The sequence below is a fragment of the Corylus avellana genome, chromosome 4 (genome assembly GCF_965113065.1).
Source record: "Corylus avellana chromosome 4, dhCorAvel1.hap1.2, whole genome shotgun sequence".
NCBI lineage: Eukaryota > Viridiplantae > Streptophyta > Magnoliopsida > Fagales > Betulaceae > Corylus > Corylus avellana.
This window is the reverse complement of record NC_142493.1, coordinates 27,359,512-27,385,748: the sequence shown is the minus strand read 5'-3', so window position 1 is coordinate 27,385,748 and position 26,237 is coordinate 27,359,512. Positions and strand designations below refer to the sequence as shown.

General features: G+C 33.2%; 1 protein-coding gene and 2 pseudogenes across 2 annotated transcripts; 1 reads left to right on the top strand and 2 right to left on the bottom strand.

Annotated features, from left to right (window-relative positions):
• Window positions 1-929: 929 nt before the first annotated feature.
• LOC132177294 (glutathione transferase GST 23-like) lies at window positions 930-10,370 on the top strand (annotated as a pseudogene).
• A 714-nt stretch (window positions 10,371-11,084) lies between these two features.
• LOC148586549 (wall-associated receptor kinase-like 10) lies at window positions 11,085-13,871 on the bottom strand (annotated as a pseudogene).
• Window positions 13,872-16,600: 2,729 nt separating this feature from the next.
• On the bottom strand, window positions 16,601-21,256 carry LOC132178334 (wall-associated receptor kinase-like 1). Of its 2 annotated transcripts, none has more exons than XM_088515306.1 (3): window positions 20,275-21,256; window positions 19,137-19,283; window positions 16,601-18,002 (listed from the first exon to the last, which is right to left on the bottom strand). In XM_088515306.1, exons 1-3 carry the CDS (start codon window positions 21,254-21,256, stop codon window positions 16,810-16,812), a joined length of 2,322 nt encoding a protein of 773 aa, XP_088371432.1. In that variant the 3' UTR covers window positions 16,601-16,809. The 2 variants fall into 2 exon arrangements, with proteins under 2 accessions (XP_088371432.1, XP_088371433.1); XM_088515307.1 differs by having other exon boundaries at window positions 16,601-17,999.
• Between the last annotated feature and the right edge of the window lie 4,981 nt (window positions 21,257-26,237).

Genomic DNA, 26,237 nt, shown 5'->3' with positions numbered 1-26,237 from the left:
AATAATGCTATTAGAGTGAAAGACCTAACAATCAACTTGTCAAACAAACTTTAATGCTTGAGAGCCAACGTCATCTTATGTAAAATAAACTTTAATAGTCGAGAGTGAAAGAACGGAGTCTGGATAAAAACGTCGAATAAATATCTCATGCAATTTCCAAAAAAAAAAAAAATTATAAATTTTCAAAATATGAAATTTAGACTCTTTTTAAACATTAAAACACTTTTAAAATATTACTTATTAAAAAAATGACATGTTACGGTTGAAAATTATATATATTTTCATCATATTCTTACTTTTTATGTTATAAAAAAAATTCTGAGTCAAAAATTATATTTTTGTTTTATGAAAAATAAGTGTCCTTTATAAAAGTAAAGAATAAGGCTTTTGTGATAACATGCCATTTTTTTAATAATAATAATAAAAAATAATAAAAAAAGAACGAACTCGTTTGGGAAAACTTTAGACGATTCCCTCGTCCTATCATTATAGAAATGTTATTTTTTTTTTTAATTTTTTCAATTCATTATTAAATTTGCAGAAGAGATCGAGCTGATCAAGGAAAAAGCCTATTCGATCTAGTTGTGTTGCGAGCGTGATGCTGCTGAATTACTGATGCCTTAAAAGGAGCCTTGTTTGTTGCGAATCAGTCAATGTCTGGTTGTTTTCTACTTTACTTCTGCTGCTGCATGCAAACGATGATCCCCACACTGCAAAGTTGGAACTGATTTTTGGTTCTTCTTTAGTGTCGTGGATCCAACTGTCTTTGTCCTTTTGTTTATCAAATTTTCTAATTTATCTTAATGACTTTGAGTACTGTTTTCATTTGTCAAGTTGGAATTTTTTTTTTTTTTACTGCTAAGTCTCAAGGTGAAACCGTGAGAGGGCCATGTTACATGTGGTTTTGTATACTATTCTAAAATTTGTTGATGACAAATCTCTTGTGTCTAGGGGCTGAGGAGTGAATATATATATATATATATATATATATATATATATATATATAAAGTTTTGCTTTTGCCCCTTTTCATAAAACTTCTGCTTTGTGTCCCTAGAAACTCTCTATTTCATTTATATTTATAACTTAGTAATCTAAACATTGATTTTTTTTTTAAATTTAAACATGTTAAATGACACTTGACATTTATTAGAATAAGTTGAAGAAAATTTCTTCCAAATTAGTTTAGAGAAAATTTGTATCATTTACTATTTTCTCATAAAAGTTAACGTCTTATTTTACTTTGGAGTATCCATTTAGGCAAAAAATGTGATAAAATTAAGATAAAATTGTCTTCAACTTTTAAAGTTTGGACAATTTAATCCTACAATTATGCCTAAATGGCTCTTCTCCATTTCAAATGAAATGAAGAGGATACCTTTCCGGTCCACTCCGAAAAAAAAAAAAAAAAATTAAGGCAAAAAAAAAAAAAATTAAGGTAAACAAAAAAATTTAAGGTTTTTTTTTTTTTTTTTTGGTCAATTGGTCCCCAAAAATTTTTTGGCCCTTGGCCCAAATTCAAAGCTAGTTCCCCCTGCTCCTAGGGTAAATCTTTATTGGTTAGATTCCCATGGAAAGCGCCCACCTCTGCTTCTTCGCAATTTCGCAAACTTGATGTCGGAAAAAGATTATCCCGTCTTTGTCGACCACATACATGTAACATGCATGGGCCTTATTTCTTAAACAACACTAACTCTCACACACTATTTATTTCATTTTTATTTTTTTTTTCAAAAAAAAATAAAACATTTAAATATTTTCACTTTTATATCACATCATTTACATTTTGCTACTATTTAAATAAAAAAATTACTTGAAACAAAACCTTTTCACCTTTTAATAACACTTTTTCATTTTTCTATACCAATTATTATTATTATTATTATTTTAAATTATAAACATTGTCTTAAAATTTCATTGTTTAACAAATAAGGCCATGGTCATAGACAAGAACGAAATACCCTTTTTATCCTCGTGTTATCAGTTAATGAGACCTATCCCCCTCAAACTACCACCCAATTAATAATGTTCCCCTCAAACTTTCAATTGCGACAATGTACTCCACAAACTACCAAAATATTGTCAATATCCCTCTCAAAACTAGCAAAAAGATCAAAATGCCCCTATATATTTATCAATATGACAAAAATACCCCTAAAATTAAAAAAAAAATTAAAACGAAAATTTTAACTTTTTAAAAAAATTATTTTAATTTTTAAACCGAAATTTTTATTTAAAAAAAAAAATCAATTTTTTATTTTTTTAGATTTTTTTAAAATATTCTTTAAAAAACGAAAATTTTATTTTTTTTAAACGAAAATATTTTAATTTTTTTTTAAATGGAAATTTTTATTTAAAATTTATAAAAGAAAACATTTAAAAAAAAAATCAAACGAAAAATTTTCAATTTTTATTAAAAAAAAAAAATCGAAATTTTTTATTTTTTTTTCTAATAAAAAAGATTTTTTTATTTTATTTTAGGTTTTTCCAGAAATTTTAGTTTTTTTTTTTTATAATTTTTACTAAGGGTAGTTTCATCAATGAGAGGGACATTGACAATGTTTTGGTAGTTTAGGAGTACATTGTCGCAATTTAAAGTTTGGGGAGGACATTATCAATTGGGTGATAGTTTGGGGAGGTATGTGAACTTTCCCAAAAAAAAAACCACCTCCATCGTGACTCGTGAGCTACCCGTTGTCGCTATTAGCGACGGCGACTGTGTCTTCATGAATATATATAGCTCCCATATTAGCAATAATTTAATATATAGTTTCCATATTAGTTACAGAAACAGCTGGCTGTTTCATCACTAGTAGCCTATACATTAGAGTATTTTTAATGAGGTCTTTAAATTTTATTTTTAGCTGAGATTTAGTTATATCTTAAAATATATATATAAGTTTCATCAAGCTTTTTATTTTATTCCCCTCTTTATTTTAGGGTTTGTCAAACTTCTCCCCACATTTAATTTAATTAGAGAACAAATTCTTTCTCTAGTACTTCATCTTTTATATTTTTATATTTTCTCTCACATTTTTTTCTCTCTTACTTTTTATGGGTTTGTGGGGGTGCTTTTGTGAATAAAAAGTGAATGAAGATAGAATATATTTTTTATTTAAATAGAATAGAGTAAAATTTAGAGAGTTTATTATTTGTTATTTTTGCATAGGTGCTAGTTAAACTATAAAAATTGAAATTTTTAGCCAAATTTTAATTAATCAATAAAGAGTTCATTAAGAACACTCTTAGTGACAATTCTTTGTGGTTGTAATTGTCATTACATTTAAAGTAGCAAATAAGTAAATTTTTTTTTTTTAAAATAACAATTTTAATTAGTAAACGAAATATTCATATATAAGTTTATTAAATATTTACAATATTTCACTATACGTAATTGATATTTCACAATATTTCATTGTAACGATTACAACATTGTCCAACAGAATATATATATATATAGCGGGTTCATCGCAGTTTGACACGTGTCCATATAATTAATTAATTAAAATAAATAATTTTTTTTTAAAAATTATATTTAATTAAATTTAAAATAAAATAAAATAAAACAAATTGGTCCACCAGGGTCCTATTCCAAAAGGATATGGAATGCTAACATTCCCACAGCTTGCTTGGCATGAACTATTAATTGATTGTCCAGATATTGCATCAAATATTGAACACAACAGCCAAAGGATCTGAAATACCATTTGCAGTCGCACCACCATCTGATCTCTCTCTCTTTCTTTCTCTCTTTCTAGGATATTGATGAATTGGCGTGTGATGAATGAAGCAGCAAAGCCCAAGCCCGCGGCCGCTTTTTATAACGCCATGCAATTAAAAGTCGCCAACGAGACCAATTCAAAAAAATAAAAATAAAATAAATAAATAAAGTTACCAACAAGACTTATTCCAAGTTGTCTTGATTTCTGTGGGCTAGTTTGTTGTTTCTGTGCATGAACCTATCTCGCTAGCAGCCATGATTGACTTCCCAAAATTAAATTACCAGGAAAATGAATATCCCATATGGATGGTCCATTTTAGGTTCATGTTTGGTGAGAAAAAAAAATGAGTATAACAATTAGTATAGAAAAGTAAAAAAGTAGTATTGAAAAATGAAAAATTTTTGTTTTGTAATGATTTTTTTTATTTGAATAGTAGTAGAAAATAAATGATGTGATATAAAAAGTGAATTATGTAATAAAAAAGTGAAAATGTTTAGATGATTTTTTTGGAGAATAAAATGAATAGAATAGGGGAATGTTAGTGTTGTTTAACAAACAAGGCCTAGAAAGCCGTCTCACGCATGAGGATACCACCCTTAAAATTTCGTAACAATCAATGAGAAGGCCCCACGCTAACTTCTGACTTGACTTGTCTTCTGTTAACAAAGATCAAACAGCCAAGTTGATGATCTCGGCCATTCATCCAATTTTAGGCTATGTGGAGTATGGTTTGTATCCGACCTGGTTCGAATTTGGAAGCGCTAACAAATTTTTTTTGACCCGTTTTAATGTTTTGACTCAGTTAAGATCGTATTTAAACTCACATATGACTTTAGGATTTTGTACGGATATAATTGACGCATGGTGTAATATTGTTTCTCAAAAAATAATGAAACTTCGTTGAAATTCTATATACATAACTTTTAATGGTAAACAACGTAGATCTTTATGTTTATAATTACTTGTTTTTGCATTCTTCTTATTTTTCGTATGCATTTCACTGATTCTGAAAAATATGATTGATTTCGTAATAAATTATGTCAAGATAGATGATTATATTGCAAATTGTTTCTAAAAGTCATTACATTGACTTTTGGTCACGAAACTGTCCATCTCCGCGTCTTCGCAAAAATCCTATTGAAAAAAAGGATTATTTTTTATGACATACATGATATAGACAATAATAACCCTTTTACGACCACAATTTCCTCGCTATTGCCACTTGATGGTCATAGCCAAAAATCACCTCATGATCAGCTAGAAGTCGCTAATAGCTCCCATCTTAGGGATGACCATAATGTTTTGATGAATAAATAGCTTTCATATCAGTGTTGGGAAGATAAATGATTTGAAATTTTTTACCAATAATACATTAAAATATATAATTGAACACCACTCTAGCTTAAAAGCTTAAGTTAATGAGTTTGTGTTGACTTAAGTATATTAAGTACTCTTTTGTTTTATACTTTTTCAATGTGGGACTCAAAACTCACAAGCACATTCACAACAATCTCCCCTTCACTTGTTACATAGAACACTCTTGGACAATATTGACAACATTTACGGTCACAAATAATTAATTAATTAAAAAAAAAGAATATAAATTTCTACTTAGTAAACAAAATATTAGTAAATATTTACAATATATATTTAACTGTAATTTATATTTACAATATTGGCATTTCACAATATTTCATTGTAACAATTACAATGTACTCCTACAGAATATGTTTAATTATATAGTAAAATAAAATAAAGAAATAGAACAATATCTTATTAACGAAAAATATTTAGAACCAAAGGCTAGATTCTTGATTACGTACTCTCCATGTTGTTGCTCCTTAAACCTCCTGATGATCAAGACCCCTCCAATAGCAACATTAAGAAAGGCGTACTCTTGCGGTGTTGCAAAATTTTGGGTTACCAATGTGAATGGTGGAAATTAAGGTTTATAGGTTGCATACCCCCCGGAATGTTTGACGAATATTCATCGTTGATTGATTCTACATTGACAAATGCGCACTCTCTTGATGCTGTAGCAGGCAGAGTTTCTAAGTCCTTCTTCAGAACTTTGACCAAGTCATAAGGACTCAGAAAAAGTCTTTTAACACTATTCCTTTTTACATCAACTTCAATATTCTTATTTTTAATAATACATCAATTATTTTTTATTATTTTTTAAATAAATAAAAAATCACTACAATATATATATATATATATAAATTTTTTTTCTTTTTTTTATACAAAATATTTATTTTTCTTACATTAATCAAATCTGCTACAATTTCAGTCATAATAACCTAATCTTTTATTTTGTTCTTTGTTTGCTTTCATCATCTTTTTCAAACTGATCTAGAAATGAATGATAAGGACTTTGGACAAGTCCCAAAACATGCCTAATAATCTACATTTGTTTCCCAAAAAATTTATAAAATATTCAGGCGGCTTGAAGCTTGCTTAGAAAATAAAGCATATGGTGGGCAAGCATTGTTACTTTTCTGACTCAAACTGGTTGACCATAAAATCGGGCTCTGCGTCTTGTTTTGTTGTTTTGAATAAAAAATGCGAAAGACGAATTGATTTTTATATTGCAGGATGATACAACCCTAACTTTTTTGTCCAAAATATATAAGTTCAACTTTTGTTTTTTATTTTTTATTTTTTATTTTATTTATTATTATTTTTTTAAAAAAAAATGTCTAAAGCAACTCTATTCATTTTTTTGTCCTTCTTTTATTTGGTATTTTAAAAAAAATAAAAATGATATTTTTCTTCATAAAAATGGTCAATTTTTTTTTTTTATTAAAAAAATGTCATTATTATGAAAAAAAAATACCACTTTTATTTTTTTAAAAATACAAAATAAAAGAAGGACAAAAAATGAATAGGGTTCCTTCAGACATTTTTTTTTTCATTTTTTATTTTATTTTATTTTTAAAATAAAATAAAAAAATGCAAAAGTTGAACTTATATATGTTGGGCAAATAAGTTGAGCCTTTATCATTTTTCATCTGAGAATAACTTCTATAAAGATGTGGCATACACTTCAGCCACTGGGGGGTGGTTTCGGCCACCCCCATCCGGCCAGATGGGGGTGGCCAGGCCACTCCCAAATTTTTTTTTTTTTTTTTTTTTTTTTTTTTTTTAATATACATTTTTTTTTTTAATTTAAAAAAAGAAAATACATTTTAAAAATTTTTTTTTTTAAAAAAAATTAATATATGTGCCACGTGTCGATGTTTGATTGGTCCACGTGTCAGTCGTAACGGTCAACTAACGGATGAACTAATTTGGTCACTTATCAAAACCACAGGGACCTCCTGTGATAAAAATGAAACCTTAGGGGGGAGAAAATAAAGTTGAGAAACCCTAGGGGGGTTTGGAGTATTTAACCCTATAAAAAAATAATGAATATTCAAATATTCAAAGCTGAGAGATGGGACATATGCGAGCGGGGATTCCTGAAGCCTTCGCTTGAGGGGATTCCTGACGTGGTATTTTTACCACGTCAGGAAATTCTGACGTGCCAGGTGCCGCACGTCTGAAAAGCACTCTAAAAAAAAAAAAATCAGAAAAAAAAAATTATCTGCACACATATATATATATATATATATATATATATATATATATATATATGTGTGTGTGTGTGTGTGTGTTCTGACGTGGTGTTCTACCACGTCAGAAATCTTCTGACATGTTGGACAGCCACGTCAGAATTCTCTAACGTGGCACACCGACACGTCAGAAGATTTCTAACGTCGTAAAAGTTGCTATGTCAGAAAATATATAATTTTTTAATTTTTGAAATTGTTAAAATTTTTCAGACGTTTCAATTTTTAGCACGTCAGAATTTTCTGACGTGTTAAAACTGACACATCAGAAAATTCTGATGTGCCACTGTTGACACGTCAGAAAATTAATTTCTGACGCTTTAAAATTAACCAGTCAGAAATTTTCTGACGTGGCAACAAAACATGTACGATAGCCACGTCAGAAAATGCCATTTTTTTTTTTTTTTGTAGTGGGTAGAAGTGACAAGTTCAACTAAGCCTCCATAACATGGTTATCCAAATATATGATTGGACAATGAAAAAAGAGGGCAAACTTATATGAACATGACATATGTTATTGCAAAATTATCGGCTATCAATGTGAATGGTGGAAAGGTTTTATAGGAGGCATGGCTACAATGCACTTGCTGGACATTCAGATATAAAGTCTGATACTTTAAAAGGAGCAGATTATTAAGAACATTAAGGAGAGAGAAGAAAGGAAAAAAAAATCTGCTAATTATAGCAATTATAGTTTCTGAATGTCAGGAGTAATAGAGGGAACAAAAAACTCATAAAATCGAGTCCAAATATAAAAAACTGTGTTTTTACGAGGAATGCATAAATTTTTGAGGTTGCCAAAGACCATCAACCTAGCATGTAGGTCTGGAATTGAGATTCCCTCCGATGGAGGAGAAATCTGATATTTTTCAATTGTTAATCGTGGTCCTTCATTTTAAATTCAATGGTCTATAAAATGTCAGCTATTTTTGTATAATCGAGGCATTATGACTTTATAAACTATTGAATTTAAAATGAAGGGTCACGATTAACAATTGAAGAATCTCCACTTTCTTCCAATTGGAGGGGATCCGGATCCGTAGGCCTGCCCCTACATCAGAAAATAAAGCAACAAAATAATATTACCTTTACAAATTAAACTAACCTTTAAAAGTGCACGTATGCCTTAGCATGTGTGAATATTTTTTTTTCTTAAAAAAAATATAAAAAATAATAGCTCAAAAAACACATATCACTTTTAAAAACTGGTTTATAAAAAAATTGATGTCATCTACTAAAAGTCAAGAATCGGGTTAGCTTGCCAAACACAATTGGGGCCTTGCCCACGAAGTTGTATCTTGTACCATTTTAAGTGAAAAGAGTGATACGTACACATATTTTTAATTATTTATTTATAAGTGTAGAACACTTTCTGACATTGCAGTAAAAATCATTATTGAAATTATGTTTTTATTAAGTTACTTTAAGGTTAGATGGTTGGTTGGGTCTTTGGGTTTATCTGAAATTATTTTATTAGTAATTGGATATAAAATAATTTATAACATTTTGTCTTGTTCAAGTCTGTAGGTTTTTGCTTTGGTAGCTTGTAGTTGGTCTTGTCCCCTCTTGGGTTTATATTATTGATCTCCTTAAGAAAAAAAACACAAAAAATGCCAAAATCCATAGTCAAACAAGAATAAAATAAAGAAAAATACGTGTCAAAACAGCAAACTAAAAACAATATATATATTAGGAATAAAAGAATTGAAATCAAAGGAAAAAGTCAAGACGCCACCTTTTTGAGTTCAATTTTTAGTGATTAATTGAAGCTCTAAGAGTTAAATATAAAGCAAATTGAAACTATGAAGCTTGTTGTCCAAGCAAGAGGGTTATATTAATTGATCATTAGAGAATGATCAAACTGTGAGTTAAACTGGTACGTACGGCATTGCTCCTTCAAACATGAGTCATGAGGTGAAGCTTCATGGGACATGGCCTAGTCCATTCATTTACAGAGTCATATGGGCTCTGAAACAAAAGGGCATTCCATATGAATACATAGAAGAAGATCTTTTCAACAAAAGTCTTGTGCTTCTTCAACACAATCCAGTCCACAAGAAGATCCCTGTGCTTGTTCACAGCGGAAAACCAATTTGTGAGTCCATGGTTATCGTCGAATATATCGAAGAGATGTGGCCACACAACCCCTTGCTGCCCACTGATCCTTATGAGAGAGCCATTAATTGCTCGCTTTTGGGTTAAGTTTGCTGAAGATAAGGTACATGCTTGCTTCCCCTTTTGCCACTTGTTCTTCTGTTTTTAGTTGCTTCATCTTTTCCTCAGTAAATAGCTTGGTGGTCGTTATTATTATTTATTGTTGTTGTTATTATTATTAATTGTGAAGTATTCATGCATAACCCAAGCAAAAGCCTGTGGTTGGACAAGTACTAGGGTGCAGTTCCACTCTTGTAATGAAAAATTTTAAACTTAATTAGTATTAATTAATTATCTTGAGTCTTACGAATGCTTTGATGGGACTTGGTCAAATTATAATTCAGTCGAACTTGAGAAAGTGTATGCAGTTTTCGCCATCTAAGTCTCTGTTGAGCTTCTCATAAAGGGCAGGTACTATACTATGATCACACCCACATAAAATAACCCGCTTGCCTTGAAGTAAAAACAAAAAATATATGAGTTTATTGATTTGATAACATGCAGTGTCTCTGATTTCGTTAGGGTTCTGCAATGTGGATAGTCTACCGAACTAGTGGCGAAGAGCAAAAGAAGGCCATCAAAGACACCCTGGAGATGCTGAGAGCCATGGAGGAAGGTGGGCTCGGCCGGGACAAGAAATTTTTTGGTGGGGACAATATTGGGATAGTGGACATTGCCTTTGGACAGATTGCTCAATGGTTGGGAGTCATCGAAGAAGTTGTCGGGGTGAAGATGCTTGAGGCTCACAAGTTCCCTCGCTTGCATGCATGGATCAAGAACTTTAAGGAAGTGCCTGTAATCAAAGAGAACCTTCCTGATCGTGATGAAATGTTGGTCTTTTTTAAGCGTAGAAGGGAAATGTTGCTGCCATCTTCACAAGATTAGTCTCTAGTCAACTCAAGAGTTTTTGAGTCTCCATGTGTTTTTTTTTTTTTTTTTTTTTTTTTTTTTTTTTTCAATGTCGTGGCTGCTTTTGAGTGAGAGAATAAAATGTAGTTCCTAGTGTTATTAATTTTTGCTACGATTGAGATAATAAGAAAAATAATGAGAATTAGATTATATCCTTATCATAAATGAGGATTAGATTATCTTAAGTTAAGAGATTCGATTAGGATTGGTTACATTTAAATTATCATACTCAAACACCCACCCACACTATGTTTTCCATTACGTAGGGCACGTGTGAAAAGTTCTTTTGAGCCTGTAAGCCACTAAAATCTTTTTGCGGTATGGTGGAATGGGATTTCTACCCATCGACCAAAGTGATTACAGGTTTGAACTCAAATTTAATGCTAACTCAGCCTGAATTTATTAGTATCATTATTAGCCTGAATTTATTAGTATCATTAATCATCTATGGAAAATGTTTTTGCTCTTGTAAAAATGGTATTCTATTGTCATGTTCTGTTGTAGTATATATTCATTTATTTTGTTCTTTGATTGCTTTCGTTCTCTTCTTCATTTTACTCATTTGATCTAGACCAACAAAGAAAAAAAAAAAAAAAAAAAAACAAAGGATCCTAATTATAAAACGAACATGGGGCTTTCGGCTATCTTCTACTATAATAAGACAACCAAATATATATGGTTAATCCATGTTCTTGAATGATTCTTGAAATTACTTGTAGGAATACAAAGAAAACAATAAACTATGTAGCATACAACATGACATTATACAAATATTAATTAAGACTATAATAATGGTTGGGCATCTATGGAGGAGGTTGACACAATTGATGTGGGGGCAGCATCCCATAGCTCGTACACTTCAGCTCCAACATATTCAAGCTCTTCATAGTTTTGTTGAAGGTTAGCACCTTTTTGCAACATTTGAACTGCTTGTAACTCTATTGTCACTTCTCTCATTGTTGGTCGTTTCTTCCCATTTAAGTTCAAGCACCTTTTAGGAAGGTTCGCGACCGCAATTATCTCTTCTTTCTTACCTTCCTTCAAAACTCGACTATCAATAATATCAAACAAATTGTTCTCCTCCACCGATTGAATGAAATATGTGGCTAAACTTCTGGGTTCTTGTGTCTTTGTTGAAGATATTGCTTTTTCGCCGGTTAAGAGCTCTGCAAGGATAACACCAAAACTATAAACATAACTCTTTTCTATAAATTGGCTTGATTAGAAATACTCAGGATCCAAGTACCCAAAAGTGCCATGCACTCGTGTGGTTAAGTGAGTTTGGTCAACAGCAATAGATCATGAAGTCCCAAAATCAACTACTTTAGCTCTGAATTTATCATATAAGAGTATGTTTGTAGACTTAATGTCCCGATGGTAAATAGGGGTGGAAGCTGCTGAGTGTAAGTAGAAGAGAGCTCCTGGAACTTCTGTTGCAATTCGTAAGCGCATATCCCATGTTAGTGGAAACTCCGCAGTTTGTCCAATATTGACGTATTGGAAAAGAGTTCCATTACGAACATATTCATAAACTAGTAGAGGAACTTCCGTCTCCAAACAACAACCAATTAGCTTAACCACATTCCTATGGTTAATTTGTGAAAGAATGACGACTTCATTAATGAATTCTCCGAGTTTTCCTTTATCAATTACCTTGGACTTTTTCACTGCAACGATTCTTCCATCTATCAACACGCCATTGTAAACAGTGTCTTGCCCTCCCTGGCCAAGTACTCTATTCACATTAAAACGGTAAGTGGCCTTCTCCAAATGAACATTGGCTTCATGTGAAGATAATTGTTGTTGTAACAATAAATCACCGTTTCGTTTGAAGAACTTGTTCTTCTGTTTAATCCTCCTTCTTTTCTTTACCACTTTGTACGACCACCATCCACCAACAAATAGAACCAATAGCCCAAGACCGCTGCTAATACCTGCTTAACGCAATGTAGTAGTAAAAAGTTATAGCAATAGTTTAATTTGATGTACCTATTGAAACAAGCAAGGGGAAAGAAAAATAAAATGGGAAGCCTTAAAACACTTTGATCCAAGTAAACATACCTATTGTGAACACTTCAACCCGAGACTCAATGGTCAAAAATATCGGACGGTAACAAATGTAAGACCCATTGTAAGTATAGATTCTCTTTTCTTCTTCATTATATGTATTTTCACAGAATATAAGCGGCGATGGATTGTAACCCAAACAAGGGTGTGTGAGCTCGCATTCCTTTATAACAGATCATGTAATTAAGGAGACAAACTCAAATTAGCATCTAATAAATCAGCAGGAAAATTTAGAGTGATTATTAAATCACTCATCATTTCAAAAGATTAAGAATAGAAAAAAAAAAATTTAATCATTTAATTTTTTATGTAAATTAATCTGATCACGTGAGTTCTCTTGTGAGGCTCATGTGATTCCCTTCACTTAAATTTTAAGAAATATATAACCATATTGCATTGACGTACAAATAGTAAAGAAAAACAAATACAAAAATTATGTATACAAATTAAGCTTAATTCTCTTTGTCAAATTAAATTTCAGAATGAGATCTGTATCTATAAACGAAAAAGAAAAGAAAGAATTAAAGGCATAAAATAGAAGTACTTGTACGAAAACTTACTATGACATGCTCCAGGAACATAGGGATTTCCTCCATAGCCGGCTTTGCAAGAATATGTAAAAGTTGTGTTCCGCTGCTTAACCACTACTTGCCTACAATTATAGGTGGAGGAGGTATTATAAATGGCTATTGGAAGTAACATGAATGATGTATAGGGAATCCACCATTCCAACACCACAGGAACGAAAAGCGATAGAGTGCGGTAATCGGTCTTGAACCACTTTTCTTCTACCAAGAATGCAGAGTTGCATCCATTGATCATGACAAGATCTTTACTATTCATTACCTTCATTGTTGTATTGAAGGCATCGAGATCCGAAGGAATTGAGGCTTGGCAGCAATTGATGCCAATATTGCAGCTACATGCATTTATCACTTTAGTCGTGTCTCAAATGGACATGCACTCACTAATAACTGAACCAGACCCATCTACGGACCCCATTGAAGCAAAGTTATTGCAACCCAAGGCGATGAATTTGATTTCGGATTGGGAGAAGATGAAAGGGCTGTTTCGTAACTCCACAATGTTTGCTGTGCTGCTTGTACCGTTTGTGCAATTGTAAACTGTCGGAAAGTTGACGCGAATTGTGCCGTCTAATGAAATGCTGAGCACCTCCAGGTTGAGGATCCGCAAGAAAGGTTTGGGAGAGGGAGAGGCCAAAGAGTCATTTCTGCAAACTACTTCAAACCAGGCATCAGCGTAGCAACCGGCTCCTATTCCAAAAGGGTATTTGAGGTTAACATCCCCACAGCTTGGTTGACATGAACTGATCGAAAAGCCCGCTGCTTGCACAAATGCGTAAATTGAAAGCAATAATAAAATGCTCTGAAACAGCATTTACACCACCATCTCTTTCTCTCTCTCTCTCTCTCTCTCTTTCTTTCTAGGATGATGAATGGCGTGTGAAGCAGCAAAGCCCAAGGCCCCCCCTGCTCGCTTTCATAAGCGATTATCTTCCTTCTAGTAGTCGCCAAGAAGACCAAGTTGCCTTCTGTGCATGAAGCTAGCAGCCATGGTTGACCCAAATGGATGGTCCACAATTGTGGCTTTTTGGGCGCGTCGTATATATTCTTAACATGCGTTAAACAATCATTTAGAAGGCCTCACGATTTGGGCCATTCATCCAATTTCAAGATTGAATTATATTAAGATAGTGGAATTAACAGTCATTGCATCTAGTGGCGGATCCAGGAGTTCATTCTACCGGAGGCGTCAATAAAATAAGAAAATATAATGATAAAATATTTTTTTTCCTTTATATATTATAATTTTATTATAATATGATAAATACAATCCAAAAAAGAAATTATACCACAATATGGGGGTGTTTGGCAAAAGTGTTCAGCCAGCCTAGACACTGTAGATTATCGGTATAAGTGCATTTTAATAAAATAATCCTCATAAACCTGATGTACAATTACCCTATTAGCCTTTATTTTTTTTATTTTTATTTTTATTTTTTTTTCTGACAAATTCTAGCGCTTTGATTTCTCTTCAGCTCCCTAGCTCATTTTCTTTCCTCAGCCAACTGACCCAAATCTACTTGTGTGAGCCCTTCTCACCCCCCACCCCCAAACTTGCATCCTCTCTCTCTGTCAAAAATATAAATACGCAAAAGAAACCCAGAGGGGCGAGGGAGAAGAGGGCGGAGGGTTTGAGTTGAAGACGATGAGGAGGTGCCACGTGTGGAGGAGCAGGAGTGGGACGAGGAACCGCTAGAGGGCTGGAGATTGAGCTGAGCCCTTGAGCCATAGAGGATGATGGCGGCGAGGTCATAGGCGCGAGCGGCGTCCTCGGCGGTGGTGAAAGTGCCGAGCCACTTGCGTGGCTCTCGGATCTCGGCTACCCAGTTGCCCCAACTCCGCTGCCGGGCTCCACCGTACCTGAACTTGCATTTCCTACTGCTTGAGCAGTTATCGGCGGTGGCAATGGTTGTGTCTGTGATCTTGTTTGTGATGGAAGAGAAGGAAGGGATGGGTGGGTGGGTGTCTTGGGGAGGGTGATGAGTGTCGTCCATAGGGTGAGGGAGCTTTAAAGATGGAAACCGCCTGGTTCAGTGTTCTTGACTAGTCGGAATAGAGGACTTTGGAGCTTTGTTTTGAATGTCATCTCTATAAATTGTGGATGAGGGCGGTGCTGTCTTTTGGGTATTTATCTTTTAACTATTCGTCATAACCGAATGGACTGGGCTGATAGCATGAGATTTTCTGTAGAAAAAATTCAATAACTAAGGGACAATACGGTAAAAAAGTGACAAATTTTAAGGATGAAAAAGTGGTCAACTGGTCAATAATGAACAGTATCTAGGCCATGGCCATTGCCAAACAGACCCATATGTATTTATATGCTAAATTGATATATTAGTTACCATGGATGTAGGCACTAGTACAAAAGTAAAGGAAAATACAAAATACAAAGTGCCTAAAATTGCATTCTATGCGGTCTTAGAGAAACAAAATTATTAAGTATCAAATCTGAATCGAAACTTTTAACAATTTCCCTTTCAATGTAGACAAGTAAATTATCTTCAAAAAATTCATCTTCCATTTTGTTATGAAGTATTGTTTTAATAATTGTTTACTTCTCACACTCTAATGATATTATAATAAAATTATTAGTATATTCCAATAGCTATTAGCCAAAAATGAATTAATAAAAAGAACAAATCTAAGATTGACAATAATCTTCTGAAATTCGTTGATGCTTGACAAAATTCCAAAGTATATAAAACACACCAAACAAAAAAAAAATAACAATATTGTTTTAGAATAAGATAAACAAAATGATGAAAATGAGAGATATATCTCAATTAAAAATCTTAAATTATAACCAGGTCAAATTAAGGACATTGTCATAACCAAGACAAATTAAGGCGTTAATGGCTTTAATTATAAACTTTACTCTCAACTTACTCGGTTGGGTACTTGGATTATGACAAGAAAATGCCAAATATTGATAAATAGACATTAAATTTCTTGACTTTTTTTTTTTTTTTTTTTAATGTGAAACCAAGAAACCGAAAAAGCTAGAGGAGTTTTTTTCCTTTTTTTTTTTTTAACAAAATTGTGTTACCTGGGGCGGTAAAAAATTCATGCAAGAAAAATACTTAAAAGGGCGACCGCCCCCAGGTTGCCCCCACTTCTCTCCGCCACTGCATCACTTACTAAAAAAAAAAAACAGTCATTGCATCATCTTTTAGACACGAAAACATCCATCTCCGCGTCTTCGCAAGCATCCTATCGGAAAAAGATTATTCTCGACCATGTACTTGCATGATCATAGACAATAATAACCCTTTTACAACCACAATCTCCTTGGTATTGGTCACAAATAAATAATTAAAAGATAACTATGGACGACTTGGCTATGCTTACATTTGGGTCAAACATGGCTTGGGGAAGGGGGGGTGGAGATGGGGTTGTTGTAATTAAGGAGAGAGAGCATCGAGTTTGGTCTAGTAGTCCAAAATGGAAGTGTTGAATTCTAATGATTTTGCTTTGCCATTAATGCTCGAACTGCATGTAGTGGAAATCCTGAGGTAAAAAAGAGAGCTACTCATAGGACAAAATACTTAGTAATTAAAGTAGCTTAAGGCCTAATTTGACATAGACAACCAAATTGATCCTTACAAAAATAAACATGGAGATTTCTGCTACCTTATACCATCATAAGACAATTGGATATGGTAAATCCATGTTCTTAGAAGATTCTTGAAATGACTAGTAGAATACAAAGTGCACAACAAATTATATAGCCCACAACATGACATTAAACAAATATGAATAATTCATACTGATTGAGAAGGTAATAATGGTTGGGCGTCCACAGATGAAGTTGACATTGTTGATGAGGAAGCAGCATCCCATGGCTCGTACATTTCTGTTCGAACATATTCAAGCTCTTCATAGTTTTGCTGAAGGTTAGGAGCTTGTTGCAACGTTTGAACTGCCTCCAACTCCTTTGCGACTTCTTTCATTGTAGGTCGTTTCTTCCCGTTTAAGTTTAGACACCTTTTCGCAAGGTTCGCAACGGCACTAATCTCTTCCTTCTTACCTTCCTTCAAAACTCGACTATCAATAATACCAAACAAATTGTTCTCCTCTATCGATTGAATGAAATTTGTTGCTAAACTTCTGGATTCTTGTGTCTTTGTGGAAGAGATTGCTTTTTCTCCTGTTAACAGCTCAGCAAGGACAACACCAAAACTATAAACATCACTTTTTTCTGTAAACTGACTTGACTGGAAATACTCAGGGTCTAAGTATCCAAAAGTGCCATGCACTAGTGTGGTTAAGTGAGTTTGATCAACATCGATGGTTCTTGACGTCCCAAAGTCAGCTACTTTAACTCTATATTTATCATCTAAGAGTATGTTTGTAGACTTAATATCTCGATGGTAAATAGGCGTGGAAGCTGCTGAGTGTAAGTAGAAAAGAGCTCCTGCAACTTCTGTGGCAATTCGTAAGCGCATATCCCATGTTAATGGAAACTCCTCAACTTGGCCATTGACATATTGGAAAAGAGTTCCGTTAGGAACGTATTCATAAACTAGCAGAGGAACTTCTGTCTCCAAACAACATCCAATTAGCTTAACCACATTCCTGTGATTAATTTGTGAAAGAATGACAACTTCATTAATAAATTCTCCGAGTTTTCCTTCGTCAATTACCTTAGATTTTTTCACAGCAACAATTCTACCATCTGCTAACATGCCTTTGTAAACAGTGCCTTGTCCTCCTTGGCCAAGTATTCTATTTGCATTAAAATGGTCAGTAGCCTTCTCCAAATCTTTTGAATTAAACAATTTAGTGTGCTCAACATTGACTTCATGTGAAGATAATTGTTGTTGTAACAGTAAACCACCATTTCTTTTGAAGAACTTGTTCTTCTGTTTAATCTTCCTCCTTTTCTTTACCACTTTGTAGGACCACCATCCACCAACAACTAGAACCAACATTCCAAGGCTGCTGCAAATACCTACTTAACACAACGTCATAGAGAAATATTATTCATTGCAATAAAATGTTATAGTAATAGTTTTGATTGATAATATTGACTTAAAATAGAAAGACATATAGACATATTCTCTTAATGCTAGAAATTAGTATGAAAAACTCTCATGTGACAAAAAGTATGTTAATATATTTTGACTATTAAAGTATTCAAAAAGAGGAGACGGTAAAAGTGGGCTATTGGCTGAGGAAGATGATTAAAAATAAAAAATAAAAGACAATGAAAGTTTAAAGGTTTGCATGAGAATCCCTTACCTGCATTTTTTAAGATTGTAACCATTATTTTAAATGAAAGGTCATGATTTTGTAATGTCATCAATTTTGAATTTTTTGATAAAAATAAAATAAAAAAAATAAAAAACTTATAGGAATTGATTTCTTTAGCCAACACCTAAAGAGGTTGTGTGCACCACCCCTTAATATTTTTGGAGTGATATGCTATCCCAAAGAGGTGGTCAACCACCCTCATATGAGCCTTGTAAATTGGCCCAACCACTCCCTCAAGACTTGAGGGGGTGAGTGACAAACCACTCTTCCAAGGTTTATGGGAGTTGGTTGGCTTCTGATCATGAGTTTTTGGGATGATTTGGCCACCCCAAAACCCTTTAGGTGGTGGTCAACCACTTTCTTTGAGTGGCTAACTAAAGAATCTAATTCTTGCATTTTTTTTTTTTTTTTTGCCTCAAAATGCATGATTGCTTGGCAAAATCTGAGTGTCCATTTAAACCATTTTAAGAAGCAGGATCTTGCAATTTTTTAGAATTTCGAGAAATTCTGATCCAAAAGGTTCCAATACGTCTCAAAGATAATAGTAAGTGAATCTTAGGGATATATTTATTTAAAATTGATTGCATAGAAAATGTACGATAAAATATATTAAAAAAAAAAAGAAAGAAAAGAAGAAGTGATTTGACTCTCTACACGCTTGGAAATACTTCAAAGATTGTGATATAAGCACTTTACAAAGAGTATAACCGAGTGGCATAAGTCTTAGAAACGTAATGGTCATGATGAGCCTATTTTGATCCCTTTTTTTTTTTTTTTCTCAAAACATGTTTTAAAATTAGGAAAAAAAAAAGAAAAAGAAAAAAAGTAAACATACCTATCGTGACCACTTTTCCTTTAAGCGGAGGAGACTTGGTGGGGCCACTTGTCCAACAAGTGTAAGACCCATTAGTATTTTTACAGTAGTACTGGACACTCCCACTAGTCCGGAAACAAGGATTTGAGCGCTCGCATTCGTTAATATCTTACATGTATGGAGACAAACAATAGATGTTAGTATCTAATAAATCAAAAGCAAAATTCATAGTTATTAATTATTAAATCCTCAATTATTTAAAAAGAATTTAAAAAATAAGAAATTTAATTATTTAAATTAATATTATAACATTTTTGTGGGTAACAAATTCCTACTGATCAATAAGAAAAGTCTAACAATGTCATTGATTATTCCAAAAGTCTAAATTGATAAAAACAAGAAATTTAATCATATAACATGTGTCTAGATGTGTGGCTATTTACTACGAACAATGATCTTTTCAATTTCATGATCATGATTTAAAATCGGTGAATCTAATGGTTTACATGATTTCACATTATTTGAATTTGTAAAAGATGTGTTAACATTGACTATATATGCGGTTAAATGACATCAACTTTAGATTATTATTTTTTCTAATTAAATCAATTTCATTTAAAATTGAAAGAATCATGTTCTATTAGCGCAAGCTAGGATAACAAGTGGTTGGAAAAAGCAAGGTCTTGTTTTTAAAAGGGAGCATCCACCCATGGTAATAGGTTAATATGTAGTTCTTTCATCTAGCTAGCTACTTCTTCGCAATAAATTTTGTACTTATCTGAAAGAAAAAAATAATAATAATAAAAAAAGAAAAAGGGCAAAAAAAAAAAGACTAGTAAGATACTTCATAAAACATAAAATAGGAAGGAAAAAAAAAATTAAGTATGAAGCTTCCCTTTGTCTAATTAAATTTCAAAATGATCTATCAAAATGAAATTTTATTATATCATCAAAATTATCAATATTTTTTTTTCCCAGGTTCATACTGGTGGCCACACATGTAATTCAACACTACACAGGTTTATACTTGTGGTCTGCGCACAAGGCACATGTATGTACAAGTGTTAATTCATAGAACCAGCCATTTAAATAACACAAATAAAAACGAAAAAGAAAAGAAGAATTAAAGAGATGGATAGAATAGTAGAAAGAAGTTTACCTTGGCATCCATCAGGAAGATAGGGATTTCCTTCAAAGCCATTTTCGCAAGAACATGTATAAGTCAAGTTCGGAGTCCAGTAGTGATACATCAACGAAGAAGTATAATTGTAAGTAATATTAGAACAACTGTAGCTTGGGAACGTATTATTATAAGCGGTGGAGGTGGAGGCAGTAATATAGGATATTGGAAGTGAGTAGAATGATGCATCAGGAATCCTCCATTCCAACACCACAGGAACGTGCGACATAATGGAGCTCTTATTAATTGAACGTTTCTGGAACCACTCTTCTTCTACCAAGAATGCAGACTTCCAACTTCCGTAGTTGTAACCCTTTTTCTTTGTTGGCTCCATACTTGTATTGAAGGCATCGAGATATGGAGGAATTGTGGTTTGGCAGCAGTTGATGCCATTGCAACTACTTGCATTTACCAATTCAATGAAATTCTTGTCACAAATTGATAGGCACCCAGCCATAAGTGCTGAACCACTACGAAATGAACCATTATCAATAGTATTAGGACCGTATACGTACACCATTGAGGCAAAGTTGTCGCAGCCGGTGGCGATGAATCTGTTCTGGGACTGGGAGAAGATGAAAGGGCTTGTTGCTAACTCCGTATTTAATTTGCTCCATGCACCATTACCAAGTCCTTTATCAACACACGCAGCAAATGTAGGATAGTTGACGAGAACTGTGCCTTCTAATAATGAAATGTGGAGCACCTCCAAGCCGAACTTCTTCAAAACAGGTTTGGGAGAGGACCGCCCAAACCGAGAATTGTTATTATTGCAAACTACTTCAAACCACTCATCAACGTAGCAATCTGCAGCTCCTATTCCAAAAGGAAAAGGGATGTTAACACCCCCACAGCTTGGTTCACATGAACCATTAATTGCTAAACCCGCAGCTGCTTGTACAAATATTGCATCAATTGAAAACAATACCAAAATGATCTGAAATATCATTTGCACCCCCATAAGATCTCTCTCTCCCTCTCTTTCTTTCTAGGATATTGATGAATGGGAGTGTGAAGCAGCAAAGCCCAAGCCCCCGCTTCTTATAAAGCCATGCAATTATGGGAGAGGCTTACATGCGGTCCTTCTAAACTACCGCAATCTGCAGTAGTTTAAAAGGACCGCTGAGATCTTCTAAAGGAAATTTTAACCCAAAACTGCAGTGCTTATTTTTAAAAAAAAAAAATTGACGGCAAAGAAGATGCCCGTTAAGTACTCCCATCCAAACGTTATATCCCTCTTCCCCAAAACTTCTGTGAGTTCTGTCTCTCTGTTCTCTGCACCATAGCCTACTATAAGATCAAGATGGTATTCACCTGAGATTTACATGCATACACACAACTTTTAGTAATTACCCAATCAAACAATAAGAAGAAGAAAGAATTAATATGGCTGTGAAAGTTCAATTATTGGAAGAGCCTCTCCCCTCTCTTTGTAGTCTGTACATAAGAGCAATAGATTATAAGCGAATCCTATTTGTCTTTTTCTTCTTCGATTGTATTTATATGCCAAGTTGCCAACAGAGCCTTCTAACTTGTGAAAGCCTTCCACATAGATCTCCTCATCACCTTAATGGCCTCCGAGCTCTCTGTGATTCTCCCTCGCGTTCTCATCGTCTCTAGACGCAGCCTTCGCAAGAACAAGTTCGTAGATTTTGTGGGTACGTACGTTAGATCTCTTCCAATAATTGAACTTTCACAGCCATATTAATTCTTTCTTCTTCTTATTGTTTGATTGGGTAATTACTAAAAGTTGTGTGTATGCATGTAAATCTCAGGTGAATACCATCTTGATCTTATAGTAGGCTATGGTGCAGAGAACAGTGAGACAGAACTCACAGAAGTTTTGGGGAAGAGGGAGATAACGTTTGGATGAGAGTACTTAACGGGCATCTTCCTTGCCGTCAATTTTTTTTTTTAAAAAAAAAAAGCACTGCAGTTTTGGGTTAAAATTTCCTTTAGAAGATCTCAGCGGTCCTTTTAAACTACCGCAGATTGCGGTAGTTTAGAAGGACCGCATGTAAGCCTCTCCCTGCAATTATTATCGTCCTTTTCTAAAAGTCGCCAAGAAATTGTATGGAAGTTGCCAACAAGACTTAGACCAAGTCGTCTTAATTTATTACAAAAAAAAAAAAAACAAAGGTCGTAACTACGCTAGCTTTTGAGTAGGGCCGTTAAGAGAGCAAGCCGCTTGCTCGCGAGTTCGAGCTTGGCTCGCATAAGCTCGTTTTGTGCTCGACTCGAATATTAAATGAAGCGTTTCATAAACACGAATTATGGCTCGAATATTAAACGAAGCTAACTCGGCTAAGCTCGTGAGCAGCTCGTATAAGGCTCAAATTGGTAGTTATTCACATAATTCCTTATATTAATATTAAAAATTGATGATTTTTTTTTTTTTTCCTAATAGCATCATTTTATTATAAAATGATGCATATCCTCTTTTTTCGAAACCAAGTGCCTTACTGTATTGACTCGGGCTCCATACTCCGCTAGCCAGACTAAGCAAATGCTCATATACAAGCTGGCTTCTTGAGCCGTTTAAGGGTACTTCAAGTTTAAATTTATAATAAAAAAATAAATTAATAAATTAAACAAATTAAATTAAATATAAGAGTCAACTTGTGAACTAGTTCGGCTCAGCTTGACTTATTATAAACTCGAATTTGAGCTCGATTTTTTGGCTCATCCTTAAGCTCGACTCGAGTTCGAGCTCGAGTAAAATTTAAACAAACCGAGCTCAAACAAGATAAGCTCGCTCAAGCTCAGCTCATTTACACCCCTACTTTTGAGTTGTCTTCTGCATGTTAACTTTTCCGTGTTCTCCACATAGACTAGTTCTTTGTTTGCTTTCATTGTCTTTTTCAAGTCAAGTCATTTTCTGATCTAGAAAGGAATGATAAGGACTTTAGACAAGTCCCAGAACTTAACATGCCTAATAAGAGACTTTTACGCATTTCAATCTACATTTAATTGTTTTCCAAAGAATATTCAGGCGGCTTCAAACTTGCGTAGAACGTAAAGCAGACGGTAGGCATGCATTATTACTTTTCAGACTCAAACTTGTTGACCATAAAATCGTCCTCTGCTTCTTGTTTTGTTGTTTTCAATAAAAAAAGTGAAAGAGGATTTGATTTTTCTTTTCCACTTTTTTCTGAGCAGTTTAACCATTATATTGTCAGAATATATTAGGGAATTTGATTTAGAAATTTAATTGTAATTAATTGTAATTTCAAGTCATCAGATTTGATGATAATTGATGGTAATCAAATCAGATTATCTACCTCAATTATCTTATAAATATGAGTATTTTGTATTGTAATAATATCAACAAATAAGTTTATAGCTTACTTTTTATCACAGGAGGTCCCTCTGGTTTGCTTAAAGACGACGATGGTTCATCCGTCAAAATTTCATTTAAAATTTGACGAAACATCACGTCAACACCAATCACGGTATGACATGTGTCCATACAATTAATTAATTAAAAATATTAATTTTTTAAAAAATATTGACAGACGGCTAGCCTGGGGTGGCCGAACCACCACAGGACGAATGGGGTGGCCGAACCACCCCCAGTGCAACGTCCTTTTTTTGGTTTTTTTTTTTTTTTAATATGACGTGCCACCCAAAAACTCAAGTACTACGCCATGTAGCATCTACGTGTAAGGATGACGTGACATTTCCTTAAAAAACTTAATGAAATCTTAACGGAAGTACTAAGTGGGTTTATTGCCTTACCACATGTACCATTTGCGATATTTTTTAAAACACATGTGGCTATTTGATTTTCGTACAAACAACAGATATTGGAATAGTATTTAACCCTAAAGAAAATAAGAAACCATAAGTTACATGGCTCGGTCTATGATTTACGTTCACCGAATAAAAGACCAAATGTGTGGATAATTAAGTGTGGATAATTAAGTGTGTTTGGAGGGTAATTTTTGTTTTTAGTTTGAAAAAAAAATTATAATATGACATAAATATAAAAATTATTTTTGTATTTTGAATTGTTTGTTAATATTTTTGTTCTTAGAACATAAAATAAAAGACAATAATCAAAACACCCAGATAAGTCCTACCTTAAAAAACTGACATATATATCTTCTTCTTTTTTCAAAGTTAAAGACATAAAAAACTTTTAGACTAGGAATATATATATATTAAAATCTTATGCGAAGAATTTTCAAAGAATATGTATTCATATTTCGCAACAAATTTTCTGTAATATATTTATTGAATGTGTTCATTCTCAGCCTTTTTTTTTAAAAAAAAAGTGAAAGTCAGCACACCGCTGTTGTATTTATAGACAGGATGACAACATAATGTCACGTAGACTGTGTAAACAATACACGTGTGAATCTGGCGCGTGGGTCGAGCAATTCCGAGCGGTAGACCCGAACAAAAAATTCCGTAGAGAATTTTGGAGTTAATTTTGTCGTCAAAAGGCCTGTGCATTCACGAGCCATCCACAACAATAACGTCCGCTTCCTCGTTGCTCCCACACACTTGGCACCTTCGAAGCGCTTGAAACTTGGCACCTTCGGGCTTCTTCGATGTCGTGCCACGTTGAGAGTGACTTATATACGGAGGAGTCGTACAAAGCCACTCCCTTTGTGTTCACCGCTTGATAATTATCCACACACTTAATTATCCAAAAAAAAAGAATCAAAAACTGTCTTTTTATTTCATGAAGAATAAGTGTCTTTATAAAAGTGAAGAATAAGGTTTTTGGGAGGGAAAATTTTTTTAGCTGCCTTCATGATAATATGCCACTTTTTTAATAAGTAGCGTTTTCAAAGCGTATTAATACTTAAAAACAGTCTAAATTATGTAATTTGAAAATTTACAATTTCTTTAAAATAAATATAAAGAATCATAATCCCCAAAACTTGAGGGAAGACTTGGAAGTCAACTTGGCTCAGTCCAATTAGAATGATCCGTCGATCTTTTCACTAAATGCTGGGGACACACTTTGATGAGCTCGTGGAAAAATTCGAACAGTCCTTTCTTTTCAATAATTGCTGGGGACAAACTATTGATGAGTTTGTTGAAAAATTGAATGAAATGTTGGAATATCGTGGAAAAATTAGAACAGTCCTTTCTTTTCAATAATTGCTGCGGACAAACTATTGATGAATTTGTTGAAAAATTGAATGAAATGTTGGAATATCGTGATGTTCGTAACATACTAACATGTAAATGCATTATATATATATTTTGGGAGAAAAAATATTCTTTACTCTTTCAAAGTATACACCATTTTCTGTTTTGGCGTCTAATGTTCAAAAAGGGACGATGAACCTTATCAAAATATCTAACTACATATGGCAAAAAGATATCTGACAACTTTTTCTGCTTCTTTGGATGAAAACCCAGCACCTGTGTCCCACGTGACTTTTGTTTTGTTTTATTTTTTTGTTTTTGTTTATTGTTTTGGTTTACTGTTTTTTAAAAATTTTTTTTTTTTTTTTTTTTTCTATTTAACCTTTTTTAAGAATTTTATATTTTACACTTTACCCTAAAGGTATTTTCGACTGAAAAAATCACGTGCTTTGCATGTGATTGGGTTTCTGTCTGTCCAAAGAGACGAAAAAGTAGACATAGGTCTTTTTTTTTAACAATTAGATGCTTTGGAGGATGCTGGCGAAAAATGATAGAATTCTTATATTTTTAATCATTTTTATAGTGAATAGATGAATTAATCATTGAATTTGTGTGGATCTAATGGTAGACATATTGAATTTGTACAATGAGATCGAGAAAATATGAAAAAATATTGAAGTGAATCATTTTTCCTTAAACATAGTACTATAATATTTAAAATTTAAAATAATTAAGAGAATTATAGATGTATCCACTTATGCTAAGAATATGAACTCTATAAAGTTCTATAAAGACCTGAGTCAAGGTATATAAATCCTGGTAAGTATCAACTCAAA